At 40.5% G+C, this 15,361-nt stretch overlaps 2 protein-coding genes and 1 long non-coding RNA gene across 17 annotated transcripts in view; 1 reads left to right on the forward strand and 2 right to left on the reverse strand.

The window, feature by feature from the left end:
* Window positions 1-338: 338 nt before the first annotated feature.
* LOC307207886 (beta-1,4-galactosyltransferase galt-1-like) lies at window positions 339-3,406 on the reverse strand. 6 transcript variants are annotated; one of them, XM_079962161.1, is made up of 2 exons: window positions 3,242-3,406; window positions 339-2,123 (listed from the first exon to the last, which is right to left on the reverse strand). In XM_079962161.1, exon 2 carries the CDS (start codon window positions 2,086-2,088, stop codon window positions 772-774), a length of 1,317 nt encoding a protein of 438 aa, XP_079818287.1. In that variant the 5' UTR covers window positions 2,089-2,123; window positions 3,242-3,406; the 3' UTR covers window positions 339-771. The 6 variants fall into 6 exon arrangements, with proteins under 6 accessions (XP_079818287.1, XP_079818292.1, XP_079818290.1 ...); XM_079962166.1 differs by having other exon boundaries at window positions 3,325-3,377; XM_079962164.1 differs by lacking the exon at window positions 3,242-3,406 and adding an exon at window positions 2,985-3,173.
* A 6-nt stretch (window positions 3,407-3,412) lies between these two features.
* LOC307207946 overlaps window positions 3,413-15,361 on the forward strand; it is a 41,546-nt gene continuing 29,597 nt past the window's right edge. For 2 of the 3 annotated variants that reach the window (XR_013834864.1, XR_013834865.1), the window contains exon 1: window positions 3,413-3,574. This is a non-coding gene — a long non-coding RNA (uncharacterized lncRNA). Of the gene's footprint in view, window positions 3,575-7,847; window positions 8,395-15,361 lie in introns of all 3 variants that reach the window. The other variant, XR_013834863.1, reaches the window with a different exon arrangement.
* The window catches only part of RALGPS1 (Ral GEF with PH domain and SH3 binding motif 1), a 263,929-nt gene continuing 257,321 nt past the window's right edge, over window positions 8,754-15,361 (reverse strand). For all 8 annotated transcript variants that reach the window (XM_079962103.1, XM_079962105.1, XM_079962100.1 and 5 more), the window contains one exon: window positions 8,754-13,058. In XM_079962103.1, coding sequence (XP_079818229.1) covers window positions 13,029-13,058 — 30 coding nt within the window. In that variant the 3' untranslated portion in view covers window positions 8,754-13,028. The remainder of the gene's footprint in view (window positions 13,059-15,361) is intronic.

Raw genomic sequence — 15,361 nt, forward strand, 5'->3', positions numbered from 1 at the left:
TGATGTTGGGAAAGATGGAGGGCACAAGGAGAAGGACGAGATGGTTGGATAGTGTTTTCGAGGTTACCAGCATGAGTCTGACCAAGCTGCGGGGGGCAGTGGAGGACAGGAGTGCCTGGCGTTCTCTGGTCCATGGGGTCACGAAGAGTCGGACACGACTAAACGACTAAACAACATGCAGAATGGAGATGTGGGGTTGTAAATGCTAACAAGAGGAAAGGGCTTTTGGTCCCATACCCTGCAAGTTCTTTTTCCACTCAGAGAGACTCCTAGAGTTTCTGCCACAGCTTGTATTATTAGTTCCAGCCACAGTTTGGAGGAAAAAGAAGAAAATCCGAAACCATCAGATAAATTCTTTATTCAGGACCAAATAAACTGCACAAAATGATAAGCAAGTTTTTCAAAACTATTCATTGGACAGGATGTTAAGCAAAGAAACAGTGAAAAGGGAGAGGAATAGAGAAACAGTCGGTGAATTACAGTTCCTAGGATTTTTTGAAGAAAGCCATGACAGTTCTAAGAGTATGACCTTAGGGCAATCTATAGTGTAGATTTAAGTCCAGGTAACAGTGAATAGAAACTGATGTCCGGGGGAAATATGTTTTTTTAAAAAAATCCTTACAACTTTACTGAGCATACAGTAGGTGGTTGTACATTTCTAATTGTAGAATTAAGTTCTACAAATTTAGCATATGGATTGTACCAGCACTTTGTTAGTAAGTAATTTTGTATGTGTAAAAATACAACTGTTTATAAAAGCTACAATGCCTCCTAGAATTTATTCCATCTAAACTTGGAACTCTTTCTAGGGAATTGTTTTTCAAGTATGTTGTTAACATTATTAATCAAAGAAACATTGTATCTCCAGATCGTTGTGTCCCTAATGAGGTATTTTCCAGGGACCTCTTTTTCAACATACTGTCTGCAATGATAAAGAATTGCAATGTCTTTGGGAACTACCAGCGTCTTACTATAACCTTTGAGAATGGTGTGGACTGAAGTCTGAACAACTGCTCTTGGATTAACGATCATCTTTCTCTGATTACTAAACTTCAGTTTAATGGGCTCTCTGTAAATATGCTGCAGTATATTAGTTCCTGGGACCATTTTCCAGGATGAAATGTTGAGTGTGTCTGTAGAGGAAAAGATATGCTGAGGAAATAAATGGTTCTCAAACAAGAAGATGCCTGTCTCTGGATTTCGATCCTCAAGATCGCTTATCATTGTTTTCCAACTCAGATGCTTAATGGGTAGGATAATTTCATCAATGTCATTAAGAACCACATATTTGCTCCTGTACATATTGCGGTAGATGCAATCATTTAGGACTGTAGCTTTCCCATAGTCCCAGTCTTTGGAAGAATACCAGAAAGAAGAGAAATTAACATATGAAAAAATTGGCCATGGAATAATATCAATGGTACCTTCTGAAACATAAAATTCCAATACTTTCTCTATGAGTTGGCTGCAGTTGTACATGTAGACCAGCACTTTCTGTGCACCAAGAATTTTATACATTTCCATGCTTTGTATGAACTGCAAGACATTGCTGTAGTTTCCAAACATGACAGGGAGACAAAGGGTGAATTCAGCAGAAAATGAATCCTCGGGCACACGGTTCTTAATTTCAAACCTTGGTAGCTTGTCGATTTTCCCTCTAGGAGATGAATGAATTGACACATATTTTGGAGAGCACTTTCTGGGTTCCAAGCACACGATATCTGCTGGACCAAAAGGGAAATCAGTTCTATCCAAGTGAATGTCTATGGCTGCTCTTATTATGGAGACATGGCCATCGTGACTACAGCAAAACCAACAATAAAGGTCCTGTATTTTCTTGTAGCGCACTACTGCGATCACACGAGTTAGGTTTCCTTCTCTGTCATCGTGATACGGTGAAATGATAAATGTTTTATTATATTTTAAAGCTGTTATTGTATCATTGGCAATCTCACCTTTGCAGAGATCCGTTGACTGTATTGTTTGTGGCAGCAAAGGGGTTTGCATCAGCCACAAGTATGCTTCAAAGGACAATACAATTAGAAAAGAAACTACCACCATAAAATTGTTTCTTCTACAGAAATACATCTTTAACTCCTGGCCTTGCAACAAAGTGCCTGTAACTGAAATGGAAAAGCAGGGAGAGAATGTTATTATCAACTTACTCAAAACCAAGAAACCAATTTTAAGGATAGACTTAGAAAGATGCTTAACAAGGCCTTAAAATATTGAATAATTGTGACACTGGAATACATGCCAACTCATAATGATGATATTATGTGTGATCAGCTCTCCCATATATGAAATATCTTCTCAGTGTGTGCTTGAAAGGAATCCACACTCCCTAACCATAAATTAGTCCAGTTTAAACAAAATAAAAAAATTCCTTCCAGTAGCACCTTAAAGACCAACTAAGGTGCTACTGGAAGGATTTTTTTTATTTTGTTTTGACTATGGCAGACCAACACGGCTACCTATCTGTAACTTAGTCCAGTTTAGTTCCTCACACTCCTACTAAGGGGGACTTTGCTTTGTCCTCCTGGAGAGGATGGGAGTGGGGAGTGATTTAAATAAGCTTCCCTTCTGCTATAAATGACCCCCCCCCTTTACTTTCTGAATCTCCTCCCCCCTCCCCAACACCAATAAATGTGGGATAATTCTTCTATACTGTACAGTATTGACAAAAAGACAATATAATCCCTGCCCAAAAAACACGTTACTCCACCTTTATAGATGAGCTCTCTGACCCATGTTAAAAAGCTATCCCTTACCCCAAAGAAAAAGTTATTAGCTAGCCCCATACTTATTTATGTGGGTTTCTCTCATTCCCCCTCCTAGTCTGTGAGAAATACCTCTCAGATCTTGCAAATTCGGGATTTTCTATCTCTCTCCCCCCCACCCCCGGCACCTATTCATAAAGGGTTCCTATCCGTTTTCCTTCCAAAATGGCGTTTGGTCATTCCTGCTACTATTAATAAAGTTACCACACGCTCCCCAAACTGGTAAGGGGATGGCACCCCCCACTCCATTAATATGCGCGCTTCCCTTCCTTGTGAATGGATCCAGGACCCCCCCCCCCAATATACAAAGTGTGTTTGTGGTGGTGGTGGTGGGGGCCTGTTTCCCCAGCTATAGAAGGTTGTTGTGATCTGCTCTCCGATCTGCTCTCCGCACCCCCCATAACGAGGGAGCGTATTTTTCACCAACTTGGGTCGGGGGGGGGGGCGGCGGTTAGAATTACCTCTTATACAAGGATTTGCCACGAAGGGGGAAGAAAGCGCGGTTTAAAAGAAACTTAAGACCTGCTCCTTCCTGCCCTCCTACCTCCCAGCACTTTAAGGCCTCTGAGGACAGAAAGAAAAGGCGGGAAGCGTCCCTTTAACAGCAGCCTGAGGGGATTTTTTTTTTTTTTTTAAGGCTGCAGTTAAAGGGACGTTTCCCGCCTTTCCCCCCCTCTTCAAGTCATCTTTCCCCTGAAATGGGTCCTGGGCGAGTGCGATGGAAAGAAAACGGACATATCTGTCTAGGGAGCAAAAAACAACAACAACAACACAAAGGAACAATCTTCTTCAAGGTAACAGTTTAAAATAGATCAAGAAGCTAACTGCTTTTAGACTGTGAATATGGCCTCCCCCACATGGCGCACGCGCACCAGGAGTGGGGAACCCTGCCCTTAAGATAGCAGTTTAAATAGATTAACGTGTGTAACGGCGACAGTTGATAAACGGATCAAGAAGAGAACATTATTATTTATCTCATTTCGCTCTGGTGGTTTAAATCTGGGGGCCCTTTTCCGTTCTGCCCTCAAAATGTAGCCTCTCACTTCCCCTCCATCTGCCCCTGTCCAACCACTGTATTGTTTTAGAGATCATTAATGCCGTATTGATTTTTTCAGTCATATAATATGCCTTTTGTGTTAACTGCAATGTTTAGCTTATTTTTCGTTGTTGTTTTGTTAATAGTGTTTTACAGATTGTAATTGTTGATGTTTTCTTAATCTTTTATAGGACTTGCAATGTATTTGCAATGCTCTGTTATTGTTCTTGATTGTTTGTAAGCTGCTTTGAGATTCATTTGAATGAAAAGCGGCATAGAAATAAAATAAAATAAAATCTGTTCGAAAAGGGGACGGGGAAGGCAGTTGGAGTCTTTAAAAATCCCCTCAGAAAAAGAAAGCAAGCCTGAGGGGATTTTTAAAGCCTCCAACTGCCTTTCCTCAGGGTGGGATGGGAAGAAAATTGAGACAAACTCTTGGTAAAACCTGCCTTTTAAATAACAGTTATAATGATGGTGATGAATATGTAACCTATCGGTTTCTTTTTATAAAAGTAGCTCAAGGCATCTTAAAACATGCACATGAAAACCAGTGATACGGAAGGGGGGAGCATGTCTTCTTCACCTTCTTCGCTACAATATATCCATTTATTTCCAATTGTCAATGTCAAAAGGGACTAAAATCTATAAAATTCATAGAAACTCAACGTGCCAATTTGCTCAATTTCTCTAGGACTCCATGACACCTCCCCTGTCCTCCATAATCCCTCAAGCCAGGTGTCAAGCCCCTAATCCTGTCAAATCACTCTGCCAAGCCTTTCCTCCGGGCAATGCCAGTACATGGACCATTGTCTTCTCATCACCGGTACTCAGGATGTGCTTATCTGCGCATATCTCCAGCTCTGCATATTCCCCCCTCCCTCCTCCATATGTTAACCCTGTGTAACCCAACCTCTTCTTAATGTATTCATGATGTAATCCGTGTAACCCAACCTCTTCTTAATGTATTCATGATGTAATCTGTGTAACCCAACCTCTTCTTAATGTATTCATGATGTAACTGGGATGTATTTTGCACTGTATTCTGGGACATGGAGGGAAGTTTCAAAAGTTCATGTCACCCCTTTCTCGCTGTTCAATCTCTCCTTGAACCTGTTGCGCAATAAACTTGGATCTTCTGCAGCTTGCTCCTGTCTCCGGCTGAGCTCATTTTACTCCGCAGGGACCCTCGGACTTAGTCCAACGAGCTGGGTGGCAGCAGTGGCGTAGCGTGGGTTGTCAGCACCCGGGGCAAGGCAAGTAATTTGCGCCCCCTAACCCGTGGATTTGCGCCCCCTAACCCTAACCCCCAGATGTTGCGCCTGGTGCGGCCGCCCCCCCTGCACCCCCCACGCTACGCCACTGGGTGGCAGAGCAGCCTCGCACCCAGATTTTACCGTAACACCAGCATAAAACAAAACACATAAAAATCTCAAACACCTTCATATTTTTAAAAGTCAGTAGGACTAAAGCATCCTAAAGGTAAAGGTAAAGGTACCCCTGCCCGTACGGGCCAGTCTTGACAGACTCTGGGGTTGTGCGCCCATCTCACTTAAGAGGCCAGGGGCCAGCGCTGTCCGGAGACACTTCCGGGTCACGTGGCCAGCGTGACATCGCTGCTCTGGCGAGCCAGAGCCGCACACGGAAACGCCGTTTACCTTCCCGCTGGTAAGCGGTCCCTATTTATCTATTTGCACCCGGAGGTGCTTTCGAACTGCTAGGTTGGCAGGCGCTGGGACCGAGCAGCGGGAGCGCACCCCGCCGCAGGGATTCGAACCGCCGACCTTTCGATCGGCAAGCCCTAGGCGCTGAGGCTTTAACCCACAGCGCCACCTGCGTCCCTTAAAGCATCCTACCCACTGATAATAAAAGAATCATAGAACATAGAGTTGGAAGGGATCCTAAGAGTCATTTAGCCCAACCCTCTGCAATGCAGGAATCTCAAAGGGCACTTTCCCTACTTTCTAGGACCCTTTGCCAATGCCATAAGGTATAAATATTTAGATTTAGGGTTGGCAGCCACTAATCTGAGGCACCCAGCACTATAGAGCACAGTAGGAGTAGGCCTCAGGCGGAAACAGGCCAGTTCCCAGTCTTCAATCATTCAGTGTTCCCACCCTAAGTCTACTTTAATAATTTGACTGAAAGGATTAATGCATTCACCTTGATAAGCCTGTTTGGACTTCCCCCTCTCAGAACACTCAGAGTCACTTAACCAAAACACTAGTTTTATTTATTGTAACCCATAAGAAGATCCATGATGTATGAGGCCAAAGGTTAATCTAATCCATCCTGTTTTTGTAGTGGCCACTTAAGATGCCTCTGGTAATTCACACTTGTGATTCCCGGTAACACATTCAGAAGGCATGGTGCCTCTGAAAGTGAAGGGAGAATGCAAAGTATAATTTAGCTACAGAAATAAAAGCAAAATGATGCCCAATACTTGCCTATAATTGGCACAGTGAGAAAACAGTGTTTACTAGGTTACAGAAAAACTACACATGAACAGAAGGAGCTACCTTATGCTGATTCAGACCTTTTTTAGAGCAACATTTTCTGTGTCTTTTGTATTGGTGGAACCCAGAGTTGTCCAGTCATGTTGAATGGTGGGAAATTCAGGATGGAGACAGCATACAATTAAACTATGGAATGTATTAACACAAAGATGTGCTGATACTCACCAACTTAAGACTGCTTAAAAAAGTATAAAGCAAAAGGGGAATGCCTGTTTCTCTTTCAATATAATTTGTTCTAGTCAGGTTAAGTCAGGAGTGTATTTAGGGGTTGGCCCCTAAGGTCACAGGCCAAAAACTGGCTCCATTGCAGCAGCCCTGCAAGACCCCCTCCAGTTGGCCAGTGGTGCTTTTAGTTCCTTGCCAAGGGTGAAACCACCATCCTAATCTGCCTTCATACAATGGAGAGACCTGCATTGTCCCAAACTTGTACAAGCCTGGGTGAAACCACCTCAGCTCTCGAGGTGAGAGCTGGAAAAGTTTCATCCGGTGTCTTGTGGGCAGAGGCCAATGCAGCATGTTTTTTCAACATTGCAGTATACCACCAAAGCACAATGTTTGGCTGGCGACACATGGCAGTGTTGAACAGCTGATATTGTCCAGCCCTAACCTCTGGGAACAGAGATACATTGCGTCTGGATACTAGTCTCTCTCAGGGGACCAACAGTAGGAGAAGGATATTGCACTTACATCCTGCTTGTGTGCTTCCCATAGTCACATGGGAGGCCACCTCAGCAGGCCTTTGGTCAGTTCTTAGTTTTCCCCGAGAAATCATTTCATGTACATAAAACTGTAACCAACCAGATGCCTCTAGGAAGCCTGCATGCAGGACATTAAAGAGCTCTCTCCTAACATTTATCCCCTACACCTGAAATTCGGTGGCATATAACTGTCAAAGTTCTGTTTGCAGTATCATTGAGTATAGTGCTATTCAAGAGCTGTGTGAAAATTTTGACAGCTTAACTTGACACCAAGGACCACTTCTAATGTTGTTTTTCCCTATTCAGGTTTTTTTTTTGGGGGGGGGGAGCATGTAGTTGATAATTACCGTATTTTTCGCTCTATAACACGCACCAGACCATAACACGCACATAGTTTTTAGAGGAGGAAAACAAGGGGGAAAATTATAAACGAAATAGTGGATATATGATTTTTGTGGTTCATGCTGTGGCCACAGACATGTGATCTGACAGTGAGTTTGGAGTAGCCCAATGCAAAAATCCTGAGGATCCATGTGGATCCATGCTTTGTAACCACGGAGGAGGGAAGGAAGGGGAACCATGGATCCTCTGCTCACAACTGCAGCAGATTCCCCCTGCCACCCGCAGGCATTCGCTCCATAACATGCACAGACATTTCCCCTTACTTTCTAGGAGGAAAAAAGTGAGTGTTATGGTGCAAAAAATACGGTAACTATAAAATGCCAGCAAATTTGTGTGAGCAGCTTGATGAAAGTCTTTTGCCTGATTGTTTAACCCCAACATTTCCTAGTTTTCTTTATACATATTTTGTTCTTGTCAGGCTTTATGGAATTGTCTTTTATTCTTCAGAACCTCAACAGAAACAAATTCAACTTCCTGAACCCTGGAGGCTTCTGCCAATACCCATTGCAGTTTCAAATATAAATTTCACTGATATCACAAAGGATAGAAGCCTTTTATTTTTAAAAAACAAGAAAAGTTGAAATCCTCAAGAACACTAATTCTGCAAAGTTTTTAGGTTTTGGAAACTCTTGGGCAAGTGGACCAACTGTCTCTGAATCGGGCCGTTTCTTCTTTAACCCTGCCACTGCTGCCCATTTGCTTCCCCACTCTCAGCCCAATCCACTCAGCAACTAGGAGGGGGAGTGCAAAGCAAGTTGGGCGTGCTGCTCTATATCCTCACTTAATGTAGTTAGTTGTCCATTCACTGAGGGCAGCAACTTCAAGGGGCAAAAGCAGCAGGACCAGAAAGTTCTTGATCAATAAACATCCTCTTCAGGAATATGGGCCTTGGCAGGAGCCTGACAATGCTAACTTGGCTCCCCATACTTTTTTATCTGCACCTGGTAAACAACAACCTATTGCATGTGAGTAGCTGCAAGTGGAAATCACGCCTTTGTGTTACCCCTTTGGGGGGTGATGAGGATGAGGGTACTGCTGCTGGATGACTGCTTGTGGATGTGAGAGATTGGATGAGCTGGGCAAGAGGTTTATGTGTGTTAGTTAACCTGGCTCCCAAGCAAAAGGTGGAATGCTGGGGAGCTGCATGTTAAGTGACAGCATGGATGCTGCTGACGAATGCACAACCAGTGTAATCGTGATCTGCTATTTTATATTAATTGCATTTTTCTTTTGTATTAATATGTTCATAGCTTTGAGGGCCTTTGGGTCAAAAAGCAGTTATAAACCATATGTGTAAAATATGTGCTAAAGAAAGAAAACTATATTTTATTTTTACATTAAAGTTTTTAATTAGTGAAACAATTATCATCAATGTAACAAGCTGAAAAATACAGCAACCTGATAGAAGACTGAGGTAACAAAATACTGTGCCAAAAACCTAAAAGACTCCCACACAAGAGTTAAAAGTTCAGTGGTTATTATGAGAGACAATTCACAAGATTTTTTAGAAAGAGGCCTTACACAAATGGCATGCAGTGGGCTGCTGGAATACAGCTAAAAGTAAAAATAAAATAAAATAGTGCAACAGTTCTCACAAGAAACAAATTGAAATATAGAAATTGGTTTACATCACAATGTGTCAAATGGGTCAAAAATTGAATACTATTGTCTATACCTTGACTGAGTGCTAATTGGAAAAACATGCATTTTGGCACTAAGTTTACTTTTAAATTACATACACACTAATAAATTAATAATAAATAATATTGCTCAATACAGCTAAACAAATCATTAACAGTCATCCTGAAAATAATTTGATAGGGACCCTTTTGCAGAATAGCTGAACAAAAAGACTAGCTTTGTACAATTATCACTGTTCACTAGGACCTGATCCAGTAGTCTGTTCTGGGCATAGGAATACTGATGTGCAGTATGGGGTTATCTCACCTGCACCAGCACCACTATTTATTTCAAAGGACAAAGCCAATTTGCCTTTGCACATGTGGATCTGTTGCCACCATTGAAATTATTTGAACTGTTTTCAAGCACAAGAGCTGAGTGTGAGTTTGTGTGTATTTTTACACACACACACACACACATGCCAGGGCACAGTTTTTGTGATATGCTTTGAGGGAGGTGGTATTTTAAATAGTACCAATATGCATCACTTAAATTCACAGTAAAAGATGCACACACACAAAAATCAGTAGCTAAGTAGAGCTTCATGCTTTTATAGGACGAGAACCATTTAAATGTGGATTATGCTAATAACAATTTCCATATACTGTACTAACACTCGTTTATTTCATCTTCTCAAAACACTGCAGCAAAGATGCTTATATTGCTGAATACCGCATCATATCACCATTATCACACAACTCATTATTGTACAACTTTCCATGTCCATATACAACAAATCAAAATTATGGCCAGCCATTTGCATCACTGGTTCTTGCTTTCTTTTCTTAAAAACAAAAACAAAACAAAACATTCCAAATGCAGATTTGCAGAGGGACTTTCAAGTAGCTTAATTCCAAGAGATTTCCCCCCTCTACAGATGCATGCAAGTTTCATTCATTTCAAAAGGAGATTTCCCCTCTCATGGGTGTCACCATGACAAGTGTTATTTTCATTAATGCAATGTCATTATCAAGGACTGTGCTGATTTCTGATCCAAATTCCTTTGGATTGAGGTGCTTGATGTAAAAGGGTGGAGGCTGATGAGTTTTGGGAGGCATTTTTCTTGTGATGTGGGGATTCTTCACAAGCCAAAATATTTTCCCTTGTTTATCCAGTAAGTAAAATATAAAGCAAAATACAGATCTGCTTTCTGTAAGTGTTTGTTCTGAAAGAGTTTTGCAGCCAAATACCACACATTCTTACTTAGAAGGCCCACTAGATTCAATGGGACTTATTTCCTCATAATTTACCTTATTTTCCAGCCTTCATGTTTGACAGCTGTTTCTGTCCACTCAGAGGCATCTAATAAACTCCCTTTGCCTTCAATAGTGTATGGTTTTTGGATGTAGCCACTGTAATTTCAGTTTGTGGTTCACACTGACTTATGAACAAGCCAGTAAGTGTAAGCATTTATTATTTAGGTTTAAATGTTGCTCTTCTGACTAACTGTGAGCACCTGGATTACTGATGAATCATTATATAACTAGGTCTTGGAACTTATTCTGAGCAGTTCAAATTTATTTTGCTTCAAATATGTTTTGACGAAAGAGCTACAGTTTGTATTCTAACCAATGCATATTTTAACCCCTAAGGGACTGAGGTAAAATTTACCATACAGATTGTTCTTCTCCATCCGATTATTTGATTGGTAGGCAACCCAAACACCACTGTTTTTCCTTAAGCCATTCGTTGACAATGGAGTCACTAAATTATGCATGTCATAATTCCCTTTCTATAGCATTTGGTCTTTGGCAGCATGAGAAGGCCTAGTCCTTTTAACCATTTATTAGTTTCCCTGCATCAGGTGGGTGCTCCTTGCATTTTTGGCATCCTTGGAAGTTACAAAGGATAAAATTCAGGCTGGGCTGTCAGCGGAAAGATCCTTTGATTTAATACAACTGTAGAAGTGATGATAATGTTATCCATGGTTTTGTAATGAGTTTCTGGCTTAAATACGGACATTTAAAACTTGAGTACACGCCTGGATGAGGCTAATTATTTAGTATAAAAGGATGGTGTTGGCTTTTCAGCATTAAGTAGGAGGTTTGGAGATCAGACTTTTAATAACCATCATTCAGCTGGCAAGATGTGTCTCTTTCTGCATCCTGCAGGTAGGTGGGATATTATCAGCACATATACGCAGAGAAGTTACAAAATCATACACCTTTGCTTTTGATGGCAAATCCAGAGAAATGTTCTTCTTGAAAAAACAATCCAAACATGTAAACTCCATCTCTCTGTACAAGAGAACCCTTCAAAATTGTATCCCAACACATTATGAGATGGTGATGTCTGAAAAGAGAATTCCATTCATTGGCCGATGATAAGAGTTTGTTGATAGACCTATAGATATCCTATTACAGCTACCTCACTCTCATGAATTTAGCTTTTGGATTGGCAAGAAAGCCAGCTGTGCAGCTCCCAACTGTAAAAAGGATGTTTGGGGATACATCTTGCTGTAAAATTGCCTATTGCCCCTTTTGGGTAGCTTACTAGATTCAGTAACTAGGTTCTCTTTGACAGCCAGTTTCATACTGGATTTCAGTCTTAGATCTATGACACAAGCATACAACATAACATTTAAAAACAATACAGTCAACAGACACTGAACATTAAAGGAAATTATTTAAAATAAAAATATTCAAAGATTAACAATATCCAATTAGATCAATAGACAGCATGCCCTTGCCAGAGCTTTCTTCAGATGCAGAGTTCTGTTAATCCGAAATGGCTTCCCAAATTTATTAAAAGCTGTACCACTCAGTTGTAGTCTTGCAGATGTTCAGTGGCTGAGTGCTTACTGACTGCTATTCATATGTTAGGAAATGAGGGAAAGGGAGATAATCAATGTATTCTTTCCTTGCTGAATACAGCCTTAACACTGATTTTCTGTGAAAGAAAGGTGTGTGAAGTATCAAAAAAGGTGGGCTCAGGAAGGATATACTGGCAACCGCCCCCCACTCCCAGAGAAAGGGAGAGGGTGTAACCCCTTGTCCCAAGGCAGGAATGCTCTTGCAACTTAACTGATCGAGCAAATGCCCTGTGCCCCAGAAGACCCGGGGCAGGTGACACACAGCTAGACATTTTTGATGAATAGCACCCACAGTAAAAAGAAAAGCAAATAATTTAAGGCAAATATTTCTTTTTGGAGTGAAAGAACCCAGGAGGAGCGTTAACACCAACTGATTTTTCAGCAGCAAGAGACCCTTCATTTGCCTGGGCACCTGCAGTTAATTAAAACAAAGCAGCACAACCAATTACAAGAAACAAACACTAAATTGAAGGTGGTTTATCTTGTGCCAAAATACACATTTCTCAAATAGCTCAGGTATGAACATTGGTTTGTCCCTATGTTTGATACAAAATCTGAGGCAGCCACATTGCCAAGCAACTCAGTGCACTTAAGGTTATAAAAACGTTGTTCCACAATGTCCTATTCTAATTGACACTTTGCAGCAAAGTTAACACTGTCATCATTTTGTGCATTAGAAATAATTGAAAACCCAACATGGGCTAAATGTTCTTCAGTCACATAAAGCAGCTCAACAATAAAAAGAGCAGTTAAAAAAAAAAATCCGCAGAAGATGTGATGCACAGTTTGTGGCAGAACAGAAATCCACAGTAGTCTGTGACCACAAAGCTAAAGTCAAGGATCCTGCACTAAGCAGGTTATATCTTCAATCAGTCTAAATCACCTCTCTCATCAGTGCATTGAGTTAGATCCTGTCCTAAGGACAACATTCACTTTCTGCTTTTAGAAGCTGTGTCATAATTACTTTCAAGTTATATAAGAAAAGTGCTGAAGTCACTGTTACAGACAGCTGGCTCACTCTAGAGTCCCCTTTCTCCATTTTCCTGTGGGAATGATTTTCCCATCCTTCAGTTTGGCACTTGAAGTCACATCACATACTGGAGCACGTTATTCAAATGACATAAGGTTTGCAGGTACCTGGCAGAGAAAAGTAAACTGGTCAGTACAATGAATGGTCAGCCTATCATGGATAGAAGACGTCAGCATCCCAAGGCAGTGGAAGTGCTCATGCAAAAAGAAAAAAAGGAAGTTATAAATTGGTTCTACATCTATAAAAGCTATTTATTTATTTAAACATAAGAAAACCAGAGGAAGTTGCGTACACCAGCAATAGTTTCATCAACCAGGAATGTATGATTAACAGCTTGATGCGTGGTCTGAGTGATTTGCTGCATGTTCTGAAATCATTAACCAGATTTGAGATAACATCAGCCTTTCGATTGGGTAGAAAACAGGATAAAAAACCAAGGGATTGCCTAATTACACTGAGATCAAAAGAAGAAAGAGATAAAATATTGAATCTGCATTATCAAAAGGCATTGGTGATCCAAAATTGTCAGATACAGATTTTTAAGGACATCCCCAAATACATTTTAGAGGTGAGAACATATTATAAAAGCCTAGCAGATCTGCTGAAGAAAAACACCATACCATTCAGATGGGAGTTTCCACAAGGATTGTCCTTTAACTTTAAAGGAAGGAAGATTAAAATAAAAACAATTCAGGACAAAGAACAATTTCTGGAGAGATACCTGGAGGATTTGCAGAAAGGAACCGTGGAGGAGAGGGAACCGCCTGATATAGCAAATTTGTCATTTGGACTTTTACCACCACCATCGGAGGAAGAGCAGAAGCTTGGAGCAGTTGGAGGAACAGCTACTTAAATACTTAAATACAAAATGTCTCTGCAACTCCTTAGTTGGAACTGTAACGGTTTGAACCTTCCTTGGAAAAGACGACAGGTTTTTCACATTTTGAAGAAAGAACAATTAGATATAATATGTTTGCAAGAAACCCATATTGCCAGGATACACAGGAAATTACTGATAAATAAGAGACTTGGTCAAGAATTTATCTCATCAGACAAAGTAAAGAAAAGAGGTGTGGTGATCTATGCAAAGGAAAAGTTGGTTCCAAAATTGATATTTAAAGATGAACAAGGAAGATACCTGGCAATTGAAATACAAATTCAAGGAGAAAAGATACTAATTGTGGGAGTTTATGCCCCAAATGAAGGGAAGGCCGAATTCTTCAGGAAGTTGCACGAGACATTAGTTGACTTTTTAGATTATAAAATCCTAATGATGGGAGACATGAATGGAGTTGTCTCAACAAACATGGACAAAGCACAGAGACAAGTGATTTCAAAAGAAGGGAGACTACCAAAGATCTTTTTCGAAATGACTGAAACAATGGACTTGATTGATATTTGGAGAACAAAGAATCCTCTAGAGAGGGAGGGAACTTTCTTCTCTGAAGCAAAAATGACATGGACAAGAATAGACCAAATTTGGATTTCTAGCAGTCTGGCGCCAAGAACAAAAAAAGTAGAAATATGTCCAAAAACGTGCTCCGACCATAACGCGGTGAAGATGGAGATGAAACTAACAACAACTGGATCCTTTAGATGGAGAATGAATGACACCCTATTTAAGGATGAAGAGATCCACAAGAAGGCCCTTAAAACATTAAAAGATTACTTTGAGATCAACAGGAAAACAGATGTGGAAAAAAGAATAATCTGGGACGCAAGCAAAGCCGTGATGCGAGGTTTCCTAATTCAACAAAATTCTATAAAGAGGAAGCAACAAAATGAGAAGAAGGAAAAAATTTTAGAAAAAATAAAAGAAGGAGAGAAGAAGTTGAGGTCTAAACCAAAGTCCCATGAGATTTTGAGAGAAATAAAGTTTTATCAGATGCAGTACTTGGAACTTATGAACCAACAAATAGAATGGAAGATAAAGCAAATGAGACAAAGAACTTTTGAATCAGCGGATAAATGTGGGAAACTTCTGTCATGGCAACTGAAAAAAAGGCAGAAAATGAATACTGTAACAAGTCTAGAAATGGATGGAAAAATTATCCACAAACCCAATGAGATCAACAATTGTTTTCAAAGTTTTTTTAAGAAATTGTATGCACAAGGGCCAATCAACGAACAAGAAATAGAAGAATTCATCAGAAAATACGGTCTACCAAAAATTCCAGAACAAAGTAAAAGGATCTTAAATGAGGAAATAACAGAACAAGAAATAGAGGGTGCCATTCAAAACATGAAATTGGGAAAATCACCAGGACCAGACGGCCTGACGGCCAAATACTACAAAATGCTGAAAGAATGGCTGATACAACCATTGAAGGAAGTTTGCAATGAAATTTTGAAGGGGAAAAAGGCACCTGAATCGTGGAAAGAGGCTTTCATCTCACTTATACCGAAAACA

Source organism: Podarcis cretensis (genome assembly GCF_951804945.1).
Source record: "Podarcis cretensis genome assembly, chromosome: Z".
In the NCBI taxonomy this organism is placed as follows: Eukaryota; Metazoa; Chordata; class Lepidosauria; order Squamata; family Lacertidae; genus Podarcis; species Podarcis cretensis.

Excerpts from the sequence above, each read along its gene's own strand:
- LOC307207886 (XM_079962161.1), bottom strand. The coding sequence starts at position 2,088 with ATGTATTTCTGTAGAAGAAACAATTTTATGGTGGTAGTTTCTTTTCTA.